Source organism: Hemicordylus capensis, chromosome 3 (genome assembly GCF_027244095.1).
Source record: "Hemicordylus capensis ecotype Gifberg chromosome 3, rHemCap1.1.pri, whole genome shotgun sequence".
Classification (NCBI taxonomy): domain Eukaryota; kingdom Metazoa; phylum Chordata; class Lepidosauria; order Squamata; family Cordylidae; genus Hemicordylus; species Hemicordylus capensis.
Genome location: NC_069659.1, coordinates 2,852,688 through 2,875,338, shown reverse-complemented (window position 1 = coordinate 2,875,338; position 22,651 = coordinate 2,852,688). Strand labels below are relative to the sequence as shown.

The following is a 22,651-nucleotide window of genomic DNA, read 5'->3' as shown; positions in this document are numbered from 1 at the left end:
GCAATTCCCTCGCTTTTGAAGGCAAGAGCGAAAATGGAAAGCATCTTAACAATCGCCTTAAGCCAAAGGGTTTTTGCCGATGAAGTCCACACCATCTTTACACCACCTTTACTTCAAGCATGCGGCAGTAGCCTCTAACGCCCCCCGATATTTCCCCGAGCCTGACCAGCTTCACGGAACAGCAACAGGCCTTGGGGGAAGTCCTTACCTGTTTGTCAGCTGCCTGGGTTTTGGTCTTCTTGCCTCCTGCAAGGGTGTTCTGCTTGCGCTCCTCGTTCCGCCCTTTGGGGGTCTGAGGCCGTGGGAAGCAGCTGGCAGATTTCTTGGCCTGGCGTGAAAGAGAGAGGGGTGGGTGGTGGCTAGCGACTGAGACGGAACTCCTTCGGGGCAGAGTACTTGTGGCTAGAGGAAACTAACCAGACTCCTGAAAACATAACAGGCTCCTTTATGCCACCGTGTGGAGGAACCGTAGCTCAGAGGCTGAGCACTGATCTCTAAAATGTACAGCTGTTTAAGAGCCTTGATATCATTGAAGTTTAAAAGCAAGGGGAAGACGCACTTAAATCTATGGTTTCCTCCACAACAATGGTTTGAGGGTGAAACAATGGTAAAGGGATACAAGCGTGCACCCTAGAGTGTAGGTCTAGAAAGAACAGACTGCACAGGTGGTGATAATACACCTGTGAAGGCTCAAAGAAGGTTTCCAACCACTAGTCACAGCTGCTGGGGATGGGCTATCCTTACCTGTATTGCGGGGTACTGTGAAATGGCAGGACAAATACAAATAGACGATTAACACTATTTTTGATCAGGCTATTTTGATACATGACAAAACAAGACATCGACCTTTAGTTACCGGCTTTGTCATGATTGCAAAAATATTAATTGCAAAAAGATGCCGAGAGGTCTTTTGGCGGCTCCAGACGGGTTGGGCCCCTCCGCTAAGGTAGGCAACCACTGGTGCAAAAGGCCTCAGGAAGGACATGCTCCACCCTGAGTTCAGTCTCCACTGGTCTGGGTCGCCGTTTATCTGATACTAAGATCAAGGCTGCCTGACAAACAGGGTAACTCAGGCATTTATTGTTTCCACTGTGTAAAAATGTTACTAACACTAGTGTTTTGGTACCAGGCGTTCATTTAATCATCATTTTAAAAAATCCCTGACACCGCTTAGGTGGAGCTGAGAAAGCCCCTTCTCTGTCTGAAACCCTGGAGGGACCAAGGGACTGACTCACTAGAAGGCAGTTTCATATGAGGCACAGAAAAAGACGACAACCAAAGCAGAGCTGGTGAGAAAGGAGCAACTGAGACCAGGAAGGTTCTTCTGCCTGCAGTTGACAATGACACCCTACAATACTCACCACACCCCAGGACACCCTTCCCCATGGGAGACACTTGGGGATTGCAAGGAGCCCCCAAAGGATCTCTCCAGACTGGGGAATGGGCAACAAAATGGCAGAGGTGGTTCAGCGTTGGCAAGTGTAAAAGATTCATAGGGATGCCTATTGGGGCATAAAACCCCAACTTCAATATACGCTGATGGGATCTGAGCTGTCGGCGACTGACCAGGAAAGAGAGTCTGGGGCTGTGGGGGACAGCTCATGGAAAGCGTCGACTCAATGTGCGGCAGCTGTGAAAAAGGCCTCAAGCTTGGACTCATTAGGAAAGGGACTGAAAATAAAAATGTGAGTATTATAATGCCCTTACAAAAATCTATGCTGCGTACAGTTCTGGTCACCGTATCTTAAGGAGGACATCATAGTACCGGAAAAGGAACAGAAAAGGGCAACCCAGATGATCAGGGGCCTGGAGCACCTTCCTTATGAGGCAAGACCACAAGAAATAGCTGCCTTTGTACTTAGTTCTGAAACTACAACCGGTACAGAATGTGGCAATCAGACTGGGAAGACATGAAGGGACCTTATAACCCCAATTCTGAAAGATTTGCACTAGCTACCAATATTTTTCCGAGCACAGTACAAAGTGATGGTCATTTCCTATAAAGCCCTGAATAGCTTAGGTCCAGGGCATTTAAGAGACCACCTTCTTTGTCATGAACCCTGCCGCTTATTAAGATCATCTGAGGAGGTCCGGTTACAGTTGCCACTGGCTACTCTGGGAGTGACTTGGCGGGGGGGGGGGGGAGAGACGTTCTCTGAGGAGAGCTGGTCTGGTGGTAGCAAGCATGACTTGTCCCCTTAGCTAAGCAGGGTCCGCCCTGGTTGCATAGGAATGGGAGACTTGATGTGTGAGCACTGCAAGAGATTCCCCTTAGTAGGAGATGGGGCCGCTTTGGGAAGAGCAGAAGGTTCCAAGTTCCCTCCCTGGCTTCTCCAAGATAGGGCTGAGAGAGACTCCTGCCTGCAACCTTGGAGAAGCCGCTGCTGGTCTGTGAAGACAATACTGAGCTAGATGGGCCAATGGTCTGACTCAGTATGTGGCAGCCTCTTATGTTCCTATGCCCTGGGGCTTTGGAATGCACTTCCTGTCAAAATCAGAGCTTCTCCATCTCTGTGTGCTTTTAAAAAGACCCTTAAGACACCTGCTTTCTAATGCTTTTAATTAAGATTGTAAACTGCTTATAATTGTTTTTATCCCTTGTTTCACTCTGTGAATAGTTTTTAATTGTTTTTATTCTGTGAAAGTGTTTTGTTTATTTTTAATTCTATATTGTAATTTTGTACACCGCCTAGAGATGTATATATCAGGCGGTATATAAATATGATAAATGCACCCCACCCCCCAGGGCTTTTTAGTTTAGAAAAAAGACAACAGGTGGGGGGACATGATAGAGGTTTATACAACTATGCATGGTGTACAGAGAGAGATTTTTTTCTCCTTCTCTCACAACACTAGAACCAGGGGTCATCCCACGAAACTGACTGCCAAGAAACTGAGGACTGACAAAAGGAAGTACTTTTTCACACAATGCATAATTAACCTATGGAATTCCCTGCCACGTTGTTGTGACAGCTAACAGCCTGGATGGCTTTAAGAAGGGCCTAGATAAATTCATGGAGAAGTCTATCAATGGCTACTGGTCTGAGGGCTACAGGCCACCTCCAGCCTCAGAGGCACGATGCCTCTGAATCCCAGTTGCAGGGGAGCAGCAGCAGCAGCAGGAGACAGGGCGTGACCTCAGCTCTTGCCTGCGGGCTTCCTGGTGGGCCACTGTGTGGAGCAGGATGCTTGGCTAGATGGGCCCTGGGCCTGATCCTGCAGCAGGACTGTTCTTATGAGGCGGAAGCCCCTTTTCCCTCCTGCTCTGCCCTAGTGAGAATCATTTAGCCCTGCCCTACAGAAGCCAGGGATGGCACTTGGAGGCTCCCTACAACTGCACTGGGAAGCCTGGGCCTCCCCCAGCACTGCCCCCTGAGAAGGGGAGGGGGGCAGACATTCCTCCATCCTTTCTACCTGGACATGGTGAGGAGAGCTGGTCTTGAGGTAGCAAGCATGACCTGTTCCCTTAGCTAAGCAGGATCCACCCTGGCTGCATTTGAATGGGAGACTAGAGTTGTGAGCACTGTAAGATATTCCCTTCAGGGGATGGAGCCACTCTTCTGGGGAGAGCATCTAGGTTCCCAGTTCCCTCCCTGGAAGCATCTCCAACGAGATAGGGCTGGGAGAGAGATTCCTGCCTGCAACCTTGGAGAAGCTGCTGCCAATCTGTGAAGACAGCACTGAGCTAGATGGACCAAGGGCCTGACTATATGTTTACTCAAATGAAACAGAAATGAAACAGGGGAGGGGCAACTCCTCTTTGGACGAAGAGACCTGCGAGTCCAAACCTGCCCCTCACCCACTCCGGAAAAGGCAGCTGCAGGCGAACTAGCCACAGGGCAATCAACGCCCAGCATGAGGAGGAGGGGGGGGGGGCAGCTACCGCCCGTGTGCTTGGAGAGCCCCTTCGAAGCCTCTGCAATGCCAGGAGCAGCCTCTCCCCCTCCAGCCCGCCCGAGCGCAGCCGCTCACCTCAGGAGTCCCCAGACCCTGCGGGGGCTCATTGGAGACGCGCTTCCTTTGCTGCCGCGTGGCCACGCCGCCCCCCGCGGCCCAGGAGGAACTCAGCGTGCTGCTGCTGCTGCGGCGGGTGGTGGGGCCCTCGGCGATCTGGGAGGGCAGCAGGGTGGCGCGCCGGAGCGTCTCCTTGGGGTCGCCGGTCTTCATCTCCTCGTCAGTGATGGACAGCAGAGACTGGGAGGGCTAGCGGGAAAGAGAAGTGGGCTACAAAACAAGCTGCCGGCAAGGGGCCAGGGCACCCAGCGACTGTCAAGGCCTGCACCGGGCGACCTGCCCATCCTGCACCCGTTGCCATCAGTTCCAAACCAAGGTATTTATTGCCTGGCGCAAATGGCCCTGGCAGTGGGGGATTGGGGCCAAGCCTGAAGCCAGAGTAAGAGGGGAAACGGGAACCATACACGGGGGGGCAAGAAACCCCATTCCCCGGCCCGCAGCCCACTGTGGCTTCTGAGACTTGAACACAGCCCTAAAACCACGGCAATCTAACTTGGGGAGGGACAGCAAACAGAAAGCCCACGCCAATGTCACCAGCTCCTGACCCAAAGCCACAAATGTGGCTCCCAACAAGGCACAGCTGCTGCACAACACAGACAACTTGTTAAGCGACACCACCCAAACGTCGGGAATTTCACACACAGTCTTCAGGAGATGACCCCCACTGCAGCCCTCTGGGTCTGTCCAAGGAGTCCTCAACAAGGCCTGGCCTAACCAGCGACAGAAGGGGGAAGCACTTGGCCAGCCACTCTGGGAACCAGATGCTGGTCTAGAGGAACTGGGGCGGGGGGGGGGGGTGTCTCCACTCACCCTGGACTCCAGAGGGTAGCAGGTCTTCAGGTGGGGCTGACACACTTGGTTGCGCTGCTGTAGCTCCATAATGCGGCCCCAGCCCTCCAACTGGTCAGGCTCATCCTGGCAGCTGTCCACGTAGAGGCTGCGTCGGCCTGAGTGCGAGAGAGGCAGCGGGGAGGATTCAGATGAGGCTGCATGGCTCCCCGCAACCACCAGAGGTCGCCTAAGCGCTCACTGCGTTTTGGAAAAGTTTCAGTAAAAGTCGCTACCCAACTCTCACAGAAGTTGCGTGCCCTTCTCCCACCTGCCCCAAGCTCTCAGCACCCAAAGCACCCAATGCCCCATGAATCCAAGTCACTAGGACTACCAGAGGACTTTCTGACATCTTTCTGCTTTTTCAAAAGGATTGAGATTAAGATTACGGGGAAGGAGGGAGACTTGGGACTACAGGGGACTTCCAGCCTCTGTTCTCCGTCTATGCTTCATGTCATCAGTAACGTGCCGGAGGGCACCAAAGGAGGCATCTGGGGTGGCTCCTCTTTCTCTTTTTTATTTTTAAGAATTTTTTTCAATTTTATTGAAACATAAAGCAGGAGAAAAAAAACACAGCATCATAACATTTCCTAAAGCAAGTACTAAAAAGAAACATTCTAAATATATTAACAGTTCTAAGAAAGTTCGGGAGCAATGATCAGCAGCTGATTACGCCTAATCAATACTTGGCTGCATAAAGCTGGATACCTAAAGCGTTACAAATCCAGTCTGGACAATGGGAAGGGTTGCTCCTCTTTCTCTTCCCGCCCCGTCCAAGAGCCAGGCTGCCTGCAGGCTGGCCATTTGTCAGGTAGAGCTGGGTGGTGAACTGTGTGGTGAGGAATGACTAGCCTGCAAAAGCAGCACAGCCTTCGGCTGCGGCAGGGCAGGAGGGAGAGGAGCAAGCTGGGCTGCTACTGGGGAGCAGAGGCAGCTGCGTCTCCTTTGCCCCCCGCGGCTCATGAGGATCCGCTGCTACTGCATGTAATCACGTGCTACAAGCAGAAAGCAAGAGCACCGTGAAGAGTAACAGCTGCTGAGGACTCGGATAAGCGAGCCCAGCTGCATGCTGCAGGGGAAGCCTCCTAGGGAGTGGTCTTCTACCAAGGCAGACCCTTGGTCCACCTAGCTCAGTAGTGTCTACCCAGACTGGCAGCAGCTTCTTCTCCACGGCTGCAGGCAGGAGTCTCTCTCGGCCCCCCTACCTTGGAGATGCTGCCAGGGAGGGGACTGGGAGCCTTCTGCATGCAAGCAGGTGCTCTTCCCAGAGCAGCCCCACCCCCTGAGGGGAATGTCTTACCAGTGTCCACTGGAAGTTTCCCATTCAAATGCAAACTGGAGCGGACCCTGCTTAGCAGAGGGGACCATTCATGCTCCAGAGCCACCAGCCCCAGGAGCCTCTTCCCCAGCCCCACTCCTGCACCCCCCCCCCGCTACCCTGAGCACAAGCAGACCTGCGCCCAGCAACCAGGAGCCCTCAGGAGCCAGTGCTGCCCGCCCCGGCCAAGGCTTCCCCGCTTCCGAGGTGGGGGGAGAGAGAGTCCAGGTGCCCCTGGCGGCGATGATGCCCCCACCGGCTGGCCCCCCAGCCGGGCCTCCGCTCCAGCACAGCAACGGCCCCCCTTCCTACCACCGCCCCCCCCCCCCCCCGCCGCCAAGCACAGCACTCACCAGCAGCCCCTCCGGACTGGGAGCGCCTCAGGGAGCTGCGGGTGGCTGGCCGGTAGCCAGGCAGGCTCATCAGGGCCGCGTTGCCTGCAGCGTCCTCGGGGGAGGAGGAGGAGCCCAGCCGGGCGAGGGATTCCTGAGAGGGCAGGCTGGCCAGGGAGCGGCTGGAGGAAGCCGAGCGCAGGCGCGTCTTGACCGACTCCTGGCTGGGGGCGCTCGCCTGGGACCCAGCCGAATGCATGCTGAAGAAGGAGGCGTTGGCGCTGCTCAGCTCCTCCGGTTCGGGGTGCTTCTGCAAGGAAGCGGGAGGAGGGTCAGCACAAGGCGGCAGCCGCCCAGCAAGAAGGAGCACAAGCACGCTCAGCCACTGCAGGCACGCAAATGTTGGCGCCTGATGGACTCTCCCTCGAAGAAGCAGGTTTTCCAAAGATCCCGGGACAGGCTGGCAGTGCTTGCTTCAGGGGTCATCTGCGGCCTCCTGGCGGTGGCAGCAGCAGCAGGAGGCTTCCCCCGTCCCACCTGGAGATGCTGCCAGAGAGGCTGGGCTGGGGGCCTTCTGGGAGCAAGCTGGGCGCTCTGCACGACATTGGGCTCTCGTCCCTCCCGCAGAGGAGGAGGTTCAGCTGGCAGCAGAACTCCAGGGTCTCAGGCAAGACTCCTGCCCAGGGATGGAGCCCTCTGCGTGCCAAGCAGGGCCTCGACTCCTCACTCTTAGCATGCTGCAGACCGGGGCATGGAGCAGTCAGCCACCCTCCCGCTGCCCCGGATACGGCCCCCACTCGCAACCCCTGCGCCCAACTCCTAGGCCACCCCCCCGCTCCGCCCCCCCCAGCCCGCATTACTTTGGTCAAGGTGATGTCGATGACCTGCGTGGTGCGCCGGCGAGCGGAGAGAGTCTTCCGCCCGGACTCGTAAGGAGTGTCTGCTGAGCCACCGACATTGTTCTCCACTTTGGACCGTGCTCGGGTGGGGATGGGCGTGAAGTAGAGGCTCTCCAAGGACTCCACTTTAGAAGGCAGCCGATGGGACGCCTTGGAGGTGTCGGCTGACCCAGATTCAGAGAGCGAACGGCGGGTCTTCCGGCTGCAAAGGGAGGCCACAGGGAAAGCTTACGGACCTGAACGCTGATCGCAAAAGCTGGGGGCTTCATCGGCACGGCCCCAACAGCGGGGATGGGCCACCTCGCTTGCCACCAAGCCCTTTGGGGACAAGGGACCACCTACATCCATTTCCCTAGGTAAACCGCTTTGAGAACTTTGGTTGAAGAGCGGTCTATAAATCTCCCTAGTAGTAGCACTCACCATCGTAGTCGTAGTAAAAGGACATACACAGACGGAAACGGGGCAGGGAAAGTCACGGGAGCCCTTCTGTGGCGACGGGCGTCTCCAGAGCCACTGGCCTAGGAGCGCAGGGCCCTGAGCAAGCGCAGGCAGAGCAGGAGGGCGGTACCTGGTGGAGTTGAGCGGCTGAGCCTCATCGCTGGTGCTCAGGTCCAGGCTGTCGGTGCTGATGTCCGCTGGGCTCCGCTGGAAGGCCTCGCGGCTCTTCAGGGGGTCCGTGGCCAGCTGAAACTTGCCCTGATCCCGCAGCTGCCGGTCTGCAAACTCCACCTGCATTCGGGTTTGTGAATGGTGAGGGAGAGGGTGCCACCAGCGGGGCCGGGAGAGCCCCACACCCAGGAAAAGCAGCCTCCAGCGCTCCTGGCTTTTTGCACACCGTCAGTTAATCGGACACTGGTCACCTGACTGCAGGCTGGGGTTTCATTTCTAGGTAAAAGCTTCTTAACTTATTACTGTGTGCAGAAAACAAGGCACGGCCTGGGTTCTCAGATGTGGGTGCCCAGAAGTGGTTGGACCACAGCTCCCTTCACCCCCAGCCACAATGGCCTATGGGAATTGTAGTCCAACAACATCTGAAGACCCCCAACTGGGAACCCCTGCTACACAGCACAGGGCTTTCCCACCTTCAGTTCAGGAACCAGCCTGGAGTTCTGCCAATACTATTCTTGCTTTGCATCTTAGCCGGGGCGGTGGGGAGGGAGGAAGAGAGACACACTACAGATTAGGGAACATTTAGGAAAGGGCTCTGGCTATCGTTGGGAAACGACTCTGCCAGACCATTGAGCTAGGGGCTCTCCCCAGAACACAGAGCTTGGTTTTCCCGGCTGGGGAAGTGGGGGCTAGGTATGGCTGGCTGGGGTTTTCTTTTTATTGCTGCAAACACCACGCCCCTCCCTCCCAGTGGCAGGAAGCGGTCGTCTCACCCTCTCCCAGCAGGCAGGGTTTTCCCATCCTCTTCCTAGGCCAAGCAGAGGACCAAGCAGACGGCCTTCTGAACCCAAGTCCGAGCCCAGGGCTGGAATCCAAGGAACGGCTGCCGCAGCGCCCAGCCACCCGCTGCGGGGCCAGCCCTGCTTCTCTGCCCTACCTGAGCCTCCAGGCTGTGGACCCGGCTGGTGAGGCTCTTGCAGCGCAGCTCGGACTCTTTGGCTTGCAGGGAGGTGAGCTTCAGCTCCTTGGCCAGGCGCTCCGACTCGGCCTTCAGCTCGGCGTTCTCCTTCTCCCGCTGCTCCAGGCCTTTCAGCTTCTCCGCCAGCTCCTGGTTCTGCTGCTTCTTGGCGTCGTAATGAGTCTTGGCCTTCTCCATCTGAGGCGTGAGGAAGAGGAGAGGCGGCTGTCGGACATGGCGGGCCTCTGGAGGACTACGGAGGCGCAGGATGCGTGCCAGGGCACAGCGGTCTGCTCTCGCTCTCGCCCACACCCACGTCAGGCCCGCAGTTCTGTACCTGGGCTTTGTAATGCTCAGCAGCCTGCTCCTTCTGTGCCAGCTGGGCATGGAGCTCTGCCACCTTCGCGCTCTGCTCTTTCATCTCTGCCTGGAGCTCCTCTTCATGCACCTATTGGCAGCAGTGACAAAGTTCGTAAGACACAAGCGACGAAGCTGCTTAGACCGCGCCAAGCCCGGGACCGGCCTAGCCCAGCCTCCTCGACTCCGACTCGCAGCAGCTCCCCGGAGCCTCCGGCAAGAACCTTCCCCAGCCCTCCTGAACGGGATGCTTCGGCGGGCCTCTCCCCTTGTGGGCCCAGCACCGCCACAACGCCCCCCGCCGGCCATCTCCTGCTGACCTTGGCTCTCTGCTGCTGGCCTCGAGCTGCCTTCTCCTGCTGAGCCAGCTTCTGCTTCAGCTCCTCTACCTGGAAGGGAGAGGAAAGGAGAACGGGAGCCGTCATTCCAACCCCGCCACCCCCTGTGCTCGGCCACCTCTTGCAGCTCCCCCGGTAGGGTTGCCAACTCCGCCCCGAGACCCCTCCTGGACCCCAATCCTGTCCACACTCTCAAGCCATGGAGGTCTCCTCTGGGCCTGCAAGCAAGACTCAGCAAGGCCACTTCCCTCCAGGGGCTTCAGGGCAGTCCCAGGATCACCCCCAGCCCGAGGCCACGGCAACTGGGCACCGCTGGGCTCAACCCCACTGGGGAATCCCTGCCCCAGGCCACTCCAGGAGGGCTGGCAGCCCCACCACAGCCCCCAGGGCCAGCCATGGCCCAGACCCAGTCCGTGGTCTCCATTTCTGTCCACACTTTGCTGAAGAGAAGCCGGCCTGCTTGCAAAGGGCTTTCGCAAGGTCCAAGGCCGTTTTCTCCAGCAAACTGCAGGGCAGACAAAACCTCTTGCCCGCCTGCCCGCCCTCGGGGCCCCCGGTCAGCAGCAGTTTGGCCTGTCCCTCTAGGCCTGAGGGAGGACCAGAGAGTTCCCTCTCCCACTGCTGGGAGGAATGAACGGCGCAGAGCCAGGAGGCGAATCCAGCCCAGCCGCAAGTGCAGCCAGTCACTGCTGCTGTGAATCACCACCGCACATGCCAGACAGCCAGGCCTCCACCAGAAGGAAGGCGGCTGTGGACGTGCGCCATCTCGGGGCTTCCAGGCGAACACTTCCCGCTTCTGCTGAAGTGAATGAGAGTCCACCAAAGCTCACACGACCACGAACCTGCCACTCTTTAGGGGGCCACAGGACTCTTGGTTGCTTCGGCTGCAACAGACTAGCCGTCGCTTCCTGCCAGGAGTCTGGTCACCCAACTAGCTGCTCCCTTCCAGCCAGCAGCAGAGGCAGCCTCCCCACACCTCAGCCTTCGGGAAGGAGCAGCAGACCAGCACCCTCCGCCCCACACCATGCATGCACTGGGCCCCAGGGCTGGCTAATGGCCTTCGGAAGCAGGAAGGGGCCCAGCTAGCCCGCATCTCCCCACTCCAAGGCCAAGAGTGCCTTCGACAAGCAGATGCCAGAGAGGGGCAAGCAGAGCCAGGAGATGCTAAGAAGGCAGCCCCTGCCCCCTGGGGGGCTTCCTGCAACCCTAAAGCGGGACAGGGGTGGGGGATGGGGCTTTCCGTTGCCAAGCATTTGCCTCTCCTGCACTGGCATCAGGCAACAGCCATCAAGAGGGAGGTGGCAAAGGGGAGCCCACCAGTTTCCCAAAGCAGGCCGCTCCAGAGGGTTCTCACTGGCACTGCTCTGTTCTTGCCCAAGGCGGTGACAGGTTCAGAGGTGGAGGGCTGCCCAGAGGAGACCTGTCTGCGGATTGCTAGGAGGGTGCCTGGGGACCTTTGAGCCCTCTTTCCCTCGAAGAATGGCTGGCTGGCTGGCCCTCCTCTACAGCCCACACTGGCTTCCAGAAGCAGCACAGGCGGCATCCAGGGAGTGACTGCCTCCAAGCCTTTTGGACACCCAGCCCAAGACAGGTTTGGGAGGGGTTGTCCAGGTACGGGTTGTAACTCTGTGGTGGAGCTCAACCTGGAGGCGGGTGGTCATGAAGACTTGTGCATTAAGTCAAAGAGGATCTCCGAGAGCAAGATCCGTAGAGACGCATCTGAACCCTGCCGGCTCACAGGCAGTGACGCTGCTGCTTTACTGTAGTCCTTGTTCGCACATTAATGGGTGGCTTAACTCCAATTAACTCCTACCGTCTGAAGCTGAAAGGTGGAACATCACACCCTTAAACAGAATCCCAACTCTGCCTAGTAAGACAGCTTCACTGAACCCCAGGCTAGACACAAAAGGGAAGCCACTGAGGATTGGGTTGTAAGGCCAGAATGGTTGAGCAGGAATCCCGGCTGGGCTAGGTGATCTACGGGATCTCTTTCTTAAATTTTCTGATTCAGCCAGATACGCCTAGGCACTCTATTTTCTTCACAAACACCAGCAATTGCAATTGCTATGAGGCTGCGCTTCCCAATATTATCGTTTCATACTGTTCTACCGCAGGGGCTTTCAAGCTTGGGTCTCCAGATGATGTTGGACTGGAGCGACCACCCCCACAGCCACAGCGGCCAAAGGCCTTGTGGCTAGTCCATCTGGAGAGCCAAGCCAGAGATCCCCTGATTTGCCACGTTTCATTCTGTATTGCGATGCTGGACTGAACATCTGCCCTGAGAGGTCTTCTAACGGGCCACAGAAGGTTTTTTGTTGGTTTGTTTTTGAAATAGCTGAATATCAAGCTGGATTCCTTCTGATGGACTCCTGCCTGCCAGCATCAGCAGCTGTGGAAGACCTAAGCTGTGGAGAAAGTAAACCTCCCAGGGCACAGCGCAGGAAGCTCAGAGTGGTTTGCTACCATCTCCTAGGGACAGAAGCACCTGTCTGAAGAGGCGTCTTATGGCCCTTGTCCAGCCAGCAAGGCCTGCCAGGAAACAGCCCCTTCCCAGAGCTCCCAAGCAGCCAGGGAGCCCAACAGGGCAGAAGAACTGGGAGGGATCTCTGCCCACGGGGCTCTTCAGAGCGTGGAGCTGGAGACCACTCACTACAGACCAACCAGGAAGGGCTTAAGCTTGTCTGGGGCAGGCTGCCAAGCCAAACCTTCCAGCTTCACACCCTCTACAGCAGAGGGCTGCCCGGGGGGGGGGGGGGGGGCGGCAGGCAGAGAAGAGAAAGCAGAGGCTGTGCAAGGCTCCCGAATCGGAGCGGGCAGAAGGCAACCAGGGCTCTTGGTTCTCAGAGACTAAACTCAAAGCAGCTCTTCAAGGAGGGGGCCCTCCCGCCAGGCTCCCCAGAAAGCACTGGGCTTCGACAGCTCGTGCAAGGAGCCCAAGGGCTGTGCAGTCCCCAAAGAGGCACAAGCTGGGCCTTGGCAAGGCAAGCAAAGCAAGGCGAGGAAGGCAGTCCTCGACAGACTTTCCCTTTTCCAGGCCGGAGCTCTGTGAAGCTCAGGAGGCTGCACAGCAGGAGCTGGCCCGCATCTGTGACGCCAGGGCCCTCTTCATGCTCACAGCCCTGTGGGAAGGTGCCTGCTCCCTCCCAGCAGCTGCAGGAAGAAGGGCTGGGGAGAAGAGAGGAAGCACAGCACCACCACCACCACCGCCCCGATCCCTGGCCATGCCCACCAGAGCCGCTCCCTGCCAGCTCGCCACACTGCCCAGGCTGATCGGTGTGGAAGGGCCCTGCCTTGGGGGCAAAGCACGGGAGGCCCTGCCTCTCTGCTCTGATGTCCGAGAGAGGCTTTTCCAAAAAGAAGAGAACTAGAGTGAGGCTGACCTGTGGGAGCAGAGACTTCTGGGCCAAACTGTTAAGGCGGGCGCTTGGTGAGAGACAGTGGGGCCCTGCTTCCCCACACAACTGCGCCCGCCCCCAAGGAGGAGGAGGAGGAGGAGGAGGGTGGGGGCCTCGTTATGGAGAGCCAACCAGCATTCTCAGCTCATGCGCTGCAGATCCCCACTGCAAGCCGTTCCCCACAGGAGACGGGAGCCACGGTGGAGGGAGAGCAGCGGTGGCGGGAGCAGCAGCAACAGCAGCAGCTTGGGCCATGCACCCGTCCTCAGCGTTTAAGCAGCTGACCCCTGGCATGATGCGTTACCTGCTTGGCTCGCTCCTTCTGCCGCGCCTCTAGCTGCTCCACCTGTAGGACGGGGGGGGGGGGAAGCAATGAAGGCAGAGGTGAACACACACGCTTGTGCCCATGGGGGTGGGGGTGGTGGGGGTGGTGGGGGGCGTGGGGCAGGCCTGGCCAAGGAGCCCCTCCCCTCCGCCCTCAGGAGGGCCTGGCGTGGTCCCTTCACCCACGTTCTGAGGAACGCTACCTTGGGGCCTTGGATGCGTTTCAGCCTCTAAGAGGCCTTTAACTGCCTGCCACTGGCCCGGCCTTTCCAATCAGCCCACCAAGTCACTCCTGCAGGCACCGTGGGAGCCAGGCCTGAGGAACCAGCAGCCACTGGGACACACGGTGTGCAGCCAAGTCTGAGGCAGAGCTCAGCCAGCTGTTACTAGGCACAGCTGGTGCCCCGAAGAGGCAGTGGCCGTCTGGACCTTGAATGCTGTTCCCTCAGCCACTCCCAGAGGGGATGGATTCAGAGGCTCCGAGAGAGCAGAGGGGCCTTTCCGAGCAGTGCAGAAGCCCGTTCCCAGCCGCCGCCACTGAAGCCTGGCAAGATCCCAGGAGGCTGACAGGGCCCAGGAGACCAGCGGGGAGGCCCGGGCTCCAGTGTTCCCTGCCACAGGAATTCCCAGAGGATGACTACAACGCCCATGGGAGTCCCGGTGACAGGGCACACTGACTGGCTCCCGTTTCCAGCACAGCAGGAGGAGAAGGGAAGGGGACAGGAGGAGAAGGGGACAGGAGGAGAAGGGGCCCCCTGCTTCTTGCTACGCTTTTGCCCATTCCCTGCCCGCTTCTCCCCCAGGGCAACTGAGCTGCCGGGTGTGTGTGTGTGTGTGTGTGTGTGTGTGTTTGTGGGGGGCCTTACCTGCACCTGCAGCTTCTGCTTCGCCTCTTCATACTGGCTCGTCACGGCCTCCACCTTCTGCTGGGCCTCTTCGGCCTCCCTTTTGCTGAGGGCCACCAGCTTCTCCGAGTCCCGCCTGGCCGCCTCCAGCTCCTGCGTGTGCTTCTGCTTGGCCTGCAGCAGCTCAGCATCCAGGCGCTGCAGCCCGTGGTTGGACCTCTCGGTGAGCGCGCGGTTCTCCTCGGCCAGCTGGGCGTGGGCCCTCTGGAGCGTGGCCAGCTGCTCTGCGTAGCTGGCCTTCTCGGCCTGCAGCTGCTGGACGCCCCGCTCTTGCTCCAGCAGCCTCTCTTGGGCAGACCGCAGCTCCGGCAGCTCCAGCTTGGTCCTGGCCAGCTCTGCCTGCAGCACGCCCGTGGCCGCCTGCAGCTGCTCCATCTCCTCGCGGTGCTTGCTCTCCTGGGAGGCCTGCTCCGCCTGCAGCTGCTGGTAGAGGCGCTTGAGGGGCATCAGCTCCGTGACCAGGGCCTGAGCCCCAGCGAGCTCCTGCTGCCGGGTGGAGAGCAGCTGCTCCTTCTGGAAGGCCTTCTCCTGCCAGGACTTGAGCTCCTTGCAGAGGTCCTCCTCCCGCTTGGAGAAGGCGCCCAGCTCCTTCTTCAGGGCCTCCGAGGACAGCCGCAGCTTCTCCACTTGCTCCCCGGAGCTCTGCGCTTCCGCCTTCATGGCCGAGCACCTCTCGGCTGCCCGGGAAGCAGCGGTGGCCATCTCCGACTGGAGGAGCCGCAGCCTCTCCTCCAGCTTCTTGCTCTTCTCGGACTCAGCCAGGACCAGCCGCCTCAGGTCCTTGCTCTCCGCCTCCTTCTCCAGCAGCTGTCTGTGCATGATGGACATCTCCTGCTCCAGGCTGCTGATGAGGCTGGCCTTCCTCTCCGCCTCCTGCCGGCACCGCGCCATCTGCTCCTTCCAGCTCTCCTCGGACTTGCCCTTCTCCTGAGCAGACGCCCGCAGGGAAGCCAGCTCCTTCTCGGCTCCCGAGGCAGCCTCCCTGCTCTGGGCCAGCTCCTTCCCCTTCTCCAGCAGCTCCCGCTTCAGCTTCTCCACGGCGCTCTCCTGCGCAGACCGGGACGCCTCCAGGAGCCTCTCCAGCTCAGCGGCTCTCCCCTTGTGCTGCACCACGTCCCTCTTCAAGGCCTCCGCCTCCGCAGAAGAGGCCGCCACCTTCTCCAGCTTGCCGATGGTGCTCTGCTGCTCCTTGCACTGCTGCTCCAGCTTCTCCACCCGAGCGCCAAGCACCTCGCACTCCTTCCGCTTCTCCTCGCAGCGCTCCCGGCTGGAGGTGGCCTCCTGCTCCCGGCGCCGGCTCTCCTCCTCCAGGCTCCGGAGCGACAGGTCCTTGGACTGGATGATGGCCTTGATGCTGTCCATCTCCGCCTCCCGGGTCCTGGCCACCTCCAGGAAGCCCTGCAGCTCGCTCTCCATCTTGGCGGCCCTCTCCTTCAGGGCCTCCACCGAGGCCAGCTCCCCCTTCAGCTTGCTGACCGTCTTCTGCAGGTCCCTCAGCTCCTCGTTGCGGGAGACGTTCTTCAGCCGCAGCTCTTCCAGCTCCCGCTCCTTCTCCTCGACAAACTCCCGCGCCCTGGCCACCTCCTCCTGCAGGCCAGACACCTCCACCCGGAGCTCATTGGAGACGTTCTGCAGCTGCACCTCCAGGGCCGCCTTGCTGGCCTTCTCCGTGGCCAGCTCGGCCTTGGCTCGCTCCTCCTCGCCTGCCAAGCGCTTGGCCTCCTCGTCACGCAGGGCTAGCTCGCGCTTGTGCTGCTGGGTGGCTTCCTCTAGCCTGGCCCTCAAAGACCTCACCTGGCCAGAGAGCTGCTCCAGCTCACGCTCCTTTTCCTTCGCGGCAGCCCTGGTGCTGGAGATCTTGGCCTCCGCAGCGGCCAGATCCTTCTGGCTTTGCTCTCGGAGCTGCTTCACTTTGGCCTCCAGCTCGGCTCGCTCGAGCCTCTCCTCGGTCAGGTCCCGACTGGCCGCTTCCAGGGCCAGTGCTGTCTCCTGCTCGTCCTTCTTTGCCTTGGCCGCACCCCGGGCTGCTTCCTGATGAGCGGCCGCTAGCTTCTCCTGTAAGGAGGCCACCTCCGCCCGGAGCTTCTCCTCAGCGCCCTCCTTCTCCTTGACCTGGGCGGCAGCCCGGTGCAGGTCGGCCCGGAGTCTGGCCAGGGCTTCCTGGTGCTGGGCACTCAGGCGCTTCGCCTGCCTTTCCAGCTCGGCCACTTTCCGCGCTTCAGCCTCCAGCTGCTGGAGGGCCTGCTCCCGCTCCGCACTCAGGGCCTGGACCTTTCCCTCCAGTTTCCCCCGCTCCCCTGTGCCTCCTTGGGCAGCCGAGGACAGCTCTGCCAGCTGGCGCTCAAGGGCCTCTGCCTTGGCCCGCAGCGGCTGCACTTGCCCCTCCAGGGCTTGCCTCCTGGCCTTCTCCTGGCCCACGTCCTCGGCAGCCTGATCCCGGTGCCTGGCCAGCTCCTGGACCTGCTCCTCCAGCTCTGCGATCCGCCGGAGGTTGCCTTCCAGGGACTCTGCCGCCCTCCGCTTCTCGTCCTCCAAGATGCCTTCCGTGTTGCGGACGGACTCTTCCAGGACCAGAAGCCGCTCCTGCAAGCGGGAGTTCTCCTTGGACAGCTTCTCCTTCTCAGCCAGCTTCTGCTGGGCCTCCCGCAGCTGGATTTTCAGTGCCGAGGCGGCTCCCGCTTGCGCCTCGCTCTGCTGGCACTGGGCAGTGAGGGCCAGGATTCGGGCGTCCAGCTCCTGGACCTTCTGGCTCAGCTCGGCCTTCTCCCTTTGGGCGTCTGCAGCAGAGGAATCCTGGGCTTGCTCCAGAGACCGCAGCTGCCTGCTGAGGGCAGAGAGCTCCGTCTCTTTCTCCTGGAGCTGCCTCACCACCAGCTCCTTCTCCTGGGCAATCTTGTTGTACTCTTCCTGGCTGGCGGCTTCCACCTGCGTCAGCTTCTCGTGGCTCTGCCTCAGCGTGTTACTCAGCTGATCCACCTGGAGGCTCAGCTCCTGGAGGGCCACCCTGGACACCTGCTCGTTTTTCTGCAGGTCTTCTGCTAGCTGGCCCTTCTGGTTCCTCTCGGCTTCCACCTGCTGGTGCAAAGCCAGCAGCTCTTGGTCCTTCTGGTGCAGGAAGCTGGTCAGCTTGGCTATCTCCGCTGTCAGGGTGCTCACCTGGGCGGCCAAGAGCTCTTCCTGAGCCCGCGAGTCCTGCTCCAGCTTCTCCTTGGCTCGAGAGATCTCCAAACTCGAATTCTGCAGGCTGGTGAGAAGGCCTGTCAGCTGCAGCTTCTCCTCTGCAAAGCTGCTCCTTTCAGACTGGAGGCTGGCCTCGAGATGGCGCTTCTCCTCTTCAAGGCGGAGGGTGGTGGCCTGGAGCTCGGCCTGCTTGCTGCTGAGGCTGGCCACCTGCTGATTCAAGTCTTCAAGCTGCCAGGGCAAGAACAAGCAAGCAAGGTTACCTATCTGTGCAACACCACGGCTCCTTCCCCTCCACTCACTTAGGCTCCGTCCAGACGTACAGAACTTGAGCAATGAGCCCACTGGAAAAGCACACCCACCGTGTTGAGTGCAGACAGACAATCTCCTCTTTGGGATCAAGCTCAAGGGAAACCGGTTCTTCCTGTTTGCAGTAATGCAGCGCCCCAACTGGCTGACCTTGTGATATCACAGGTCACTCCCCCTCCCACGCCCCTTCCAGGAGCAGTTTTTCTAATGTTAAGGGGTTGAGCATGGGGGTATAAACTGCATCTATATTCAGTTTGCTGGCCAGCACATCTGTCCAATGGGCTGGAGCCAGAGGAGGAAGAGAGCAGCCAAGGTACGTCTGCAGGCAGCCAGAGCTCTTAAGGCAGGTTTTCTCAAGCTGAATGAGTCATTCACCAGCTGGCAGAGGAGAGGGTTTTTGCCAATCGGGGCTACTTGTAAACCTGCCTTCCTGTCTCTCCCCTTTTTTGCTGGATGGGAACTGCTTGAATTCTCAACATGCTGCTAACTAAGATAACCAAGTTATCTTAGAGAGCGCTTTCTTCTACATAATTCCCCACCGCACGTTAAGGTCATCTGAGGAAGTCCATTTCCAGTTACACCAGTTCGTCTGGTGGCGACTCAAAGGTGGGCCCACTCCTGGCAGAAATCCGTAATCTGAGCTCATTATTGGTCTTCAGGTGAGCCCTTAAAACCTATTTGTTTGGCCTGGTCTTCCAGGGTTTTTAATTTGTTGTAAATTTTTTTTAATTGCTGTAAATGTTCAGCTTGGTTCTCCAGGGTTTTTAACTGTTTTAATGTTTTAATTGTTAATTAGTTTTGTGCTGTTTTTTATAGTTTTGTTTTTAATTGTTAATTGATTTTAATTGTTTTATTTTGATGTAAACTGCCCTGAGCCATCTTTGGAAGGGCGGTATATAGATCAGATAAATAATAAATAAATAAATAAAATAAACCCGCCCAGCCTGCATGCTGATCTCTTTCCTGAATAGATGGCAGCTCCGCTTCCACCCCACATGCACCCCCACCTTCCCAAAAGCATTTGGTTTCAAAGTCTCACCAAGCAACTCACAGCAGCAACTGTCAAGAATGAAGAGAAGGCAAGAAAATTACTGGCTGGAGATAGGAAGTACAGGACAAGAGTGACGCACAGCCAACAGGAGAGAAGAGGGGAAAGAGAGGAATTGAAGGCGGGGAGGCAGCCTGGCACAAAGAAAGCAGCTGAGAAGAGGAGGTGGCAAGTTGGTTGACCAAGTGGGATTGAAACCTAGCCACAGAACGACAGGAAAAGAGTCAGGGGGGGCACGTTGGATGTGGCAGTGGTGGCACACAAGGCCTGGCCGATGGCTCTGCACAGCACAGACACCGCTGTGCTCCATGATCTGCCAACTGCTGCACAGAAGACTGGAAGGAAGCGGGGCAGGTGCGCAGGCCGAGGGGGCTTTAGAAGCAGGGTGCGCGCACACCCTCACCTGGTCCTTAAATCCACCCCATTTACAATCCCAAACAACCTCCAAGACCAGAGATCTCGCATCGAAGATAGCTTCAGGGTGCCTGCATTGCACGTAAAAGGTCCCGGGTTCGATCCTAGGCAGCATCTCCAGGGAGGGGAGGGAAAGACCCTTCTCTGTCTGAAGCCCTGGAGAGCTGCTGCCAGTCAGTGTAGACAAGACTGAGCTCTGGCAGGTTCCTATGCTCATAAACCTCACTGGCTTCATTTCAAACAGAAAAAACAAAGACTTGCTCTTTTGGGAAGGAATGTGAAACTCCACACTGAGATGTCCAAGGGACTGCTTCCCAACTCTTTTAAAAATCCATTACATTACATTAACCAACAAACCGAAGAGAGCGTGCTACCCCTCTAACATAGATGCAGCTTTTCACTCTGCTGACTCACTTGTGCTCCAGGAGGGACACAGCCTCCCTGGTGCACACTCACTGGGGGGAGGGGGTCAAAGGGTTTCACAGAGGGGCCTCACCAGCCCCTCCTTTGTCACAGTGGCCAGGGGCCAATCCCGCCCACAGGGCCCAGCCCACACCTTCAAGACATCTCCCATCACTTCTCCTTTCTCTGGCAGGGAGCTGCTCTCCTTCAGCTTGGTCAGCTGGTCCTCCAGCATGGAGATCTTCCCCTGCAAGATCTCCAGTTTCTCTTCCAAGCATTTCTGCGGAGAAAAGAACTGTATGAGCAACAAGGCCCGGGAGCTGGAGTCACCACCGCCTCAAGAGGTGCTGCCCCGTCCCCGTCCCTCACCCGGATGAGAAGGCCAGAGCTGCTCCTGGCTCTGGCAGCCTTGGCCACTCACCTTCTCAGTGAGAGCCTGGTGGAGTTCGCTTTCCAGGCAGGCCCGCCTCTCCTCCCATTCCTTCAGAGCAGTGTTGTGCTCCTCGGAGAGCTCGTTCAACATCTCCTGGACTTCTGTGAGGGCGCTAGCAAACTCCCGCAGCTGGGTCAGAAAGAGGGGCAGGCTTGGTTTCACTGCCTTGGCCTTTCAGATCAGTACCAACTCCCCAGTCCCCCAAGAAAGGAAACACACTCCTACAGCAAATGGGCATCTGCAAGTGTCAAGGAGAAGGAGAAGGAGATGGGGCCAGCCATTTGCAATGCCTTTTCAGGGCAAGGGGACGACCTTTTCCGGGGCCTTTCCAAACATCACCTGGGCTTTATATTAATCAGCTTCCTGGTGTGGCTGTTTTTTTCTGACGCTGCTGCCAGCGCTCACTGAGTTTGCTGGACTGTTTTTGTTACATCTGGGGCTCTCAAACCCGGGTCCCTGGATGCAGTTGGACTTCAACTCCCAGGATCCTTCCCCAGCCACAACAGCCAGGTGTGAGCCAAACAAGGCACACGTCCTCTTGGCGGGACACAGCTGGGCATCCAAGCTCAGCCCCTCAAGCCTAGACACAATGGAGCCAGGACAGGGCCACGAGTCTCCTAGCTGCCAGCCAGGCCCCCTGCTCATTGCCCTTCTGCTCCTGGATGCCCAGGCCAGAGACCCTGGTACTCAACAAAACTTCTCTGAGACGACAAGGCAGAATGGATTTCAAGCTGGGAGGCAAGCTCTCTGCCGAGGGGCTCAGGGAGCTTTCCGGCCCAAGCAAGGCGTTCTCTAGGTCCAGCATCTGAGCGCCTCCCTCTCCTCCTCCCTCCTCCGCCTGGAGGCTGCGGTGGCTGCTGCTGCAGGACACAAGAGCTCCCCCATACCCTGAAGGTGAGGTCCCCGTTCTCTTCCGAGAGTTGGCCGATTTTCCGGTCCATCTGGCCTTTTTCGGTTTTCAGGTCTTGGCACTGCTTCAAGGTCTCGTGTAAGCGCATAAGCAGGCTGAGGGAGGAAGAAAAGATGGCAGCTATGACACTCAGCAGAAGAACTGGGGGAGGAAAGGGGCAACGCGGCTCTCTGCAAGGTGGCATGGTGCCCTTGCCCAGCAGGGGACCCAAGAGGCGGCCGGCAGCCCAGATGAGCTTTATAGACCCTGGAGTGGGGTCTGAAAAGGGCCCTGAGCATCTTCTACAAACGCTCTTCAGGCTGGAAGGGGAGAGGCGTCGGCGGCCTGCTTGGCCCCCTGCAGCTTTCAAGACTCCAAGGCAACCCTGCAGCTGTGCCCGCAAAGGGTGGGGCTGCTTGGCAGAGCGCCACCCTTAGACCAGCAGCTGCCTCCCATTACTAGGGATGAATCTGGAGGCCAACACAAATCACCCTGGCAAGATGCCTCTTGTGCAGGCTCTCCAGGACCAAAGAGCCTTGTGCAGGTGGCATCTTCAGACACCGCACAGGGTCAGGTCACTTCTGAAGAGAATTGGCCAAGGAAGCAGCAGAGGGCCAGAAATGCCTCGACCCAGCGCAAGTCCTCCTGGTTTCCACTTCCTTGGGTCTCTAGAGCAAGTGTGGCCCCACTGCGTCTAGTCCCCCTGGAGAGAGTGCCGCCACCAGGTGAGTGCACTGGAGCAGGACCGAGCTGAGCCTCTTCCATGTTTATCTTGTCCTTCTCCAAGAAGCCCAGGGCTGTGTCCACGGGCTTCTGTCCATTTTATTCTCCATAAACCCATGAAGTAGGTCAGGCAGGGATATAGGCTAGCCCTGGGGCAGCCAGTGAGCTTCAAGGCTGCCAGGACCAGACAAGGTGTGGCGGGGCCACCTCTGCCAAGGAGCAGCGAGGGCGGGGAGCAGGAGTGGGGGGGGGGGCTGCCAAGACACACCAGGAGCCAAGCCACACGGTGCACCAGCCGCTGGGAGCAAAGCGCACGTGGAAAGGGAGGATTGTGGGGGAGGAGAACAAGAGCTTCTGGCGACTGCTGGGGCTGCCGACAAGCACGAGCAGGGTGTGTGTGTGTGTGTGTGTGTGTGTGTGAGAGAGAGAGAGACACAACGTGGTCTCAGATGATGTGTATGAGGCACCTGGAGGAGGGGAGGCTGCCCCAGGCTTAGGCAGCTCTGTAGGCTGAAGGCGCCTACAGAGGCAGGAGGGAAGAAACAAGGGGAAATGGCACCATCACATGGCGGAGGGAGGAAGAACAGGGAAGAGGTGCCCTCTGAGCAGAGAGGGAGCCAGGCATTCAGACGGCAGCACCCTGCTCGTCCTGAAGAGGGCCCAAGAGCGCCATCAGGGCAGCCCAAGGAAGTACCTTTCGTTCTTTTCTCGGAGCTCCTCCATCTCTTTGGGCTCCAGCTGATCAGCTGCTTGTCTCTCCTGGAGGAGAGACAGGCGGTCAATCCGTTGTTTCATCACCTGGATTCGTGTGTCTGGAGCAAAGGGGTACAAAGGAGGACACACACCACTCAGGAGCTGAACGGCCACTTCCCCCACCGAGGGCTCCCCACCACAGCAAAGCTGCTCAGCCACTGGTGCCTCCTCTGCAGCTCCTCTCAGGTGAGGCTGCCGAGAACTGCCTGTGGTGCTGCTGAGG

The 22,651-nt window shown here is 58.5% G+C and overlaps 1 protein-coding gene across 7 annotated transcripts in view; it reads right to left on the bottom strand.

The window, feature by feature from the left end:
• The window catches only part of NUMA1 (nuclear mitotic apparatus protein 1), a 108,105-nt gene that overhangs the window by 4,675 nt on the left and 80,779 nt on the right, over positions 1–22,651 (bottom strand). For all 7 annotated transcript variants that reach the window (XR_008318723.1, XM_053305352.1, XM_053305354.1 and 4 more), the window contains exons 10-24: positions 22,370–22,487; positions 20,951–21,068; positions 20,052–20,192; positions 19,785–19,910; positions 14,239–17,688; positions 13,353–13,394; positions 9,636–9,704; positions 9,296–9,406; positions 8,938–9,156; positions 7,960–8,120; positions 7,353–7,593; positions 6,514–6,802; positions 4,825–4,961; positions 3,973–4,203; positions 209–328 (exon numbers count right to left, since the gene is read on the bottom strand). Coding sequence is in view for 6 of the 7 variants with exons in the window: in XM_053305352.1 (XP_053161327.1) it covers positions 209–328; positions 3,973–4,203; positions 4,825–4,961; positions 6,514–6,802; positions 7,353–7,593; positions 7,960–8,120; positions 8,938–9,156; positions 9,296–9,406; positions 9,636–9,704; positions 13,353–13,394; positions 14,239–17,688; positions 19,785–19,910; positions 20,052–20,192; positions 20,951–21,068; positions 22,370–22,487 (5,573 nt within the window). In the remaining variant the exon portion in view is untranslated. The remainder of the gene's footprint in view (positions 1–208; positions 329–3,972; positions 4,204–4,824; positions 4,962–6,513; positions 6,803–7,352; positions 7,594–7,959; positions 8,121–8,937; positions 9,157–9,295; positions 9,407–9,635; positions 9,705–13,352; positions 13,395–14,238; positions 17,689–19,784; positions 19,911–20,051; positions 20,193–20,950; positions 21,069–22,369; positions 22,488–22,651) is intronic.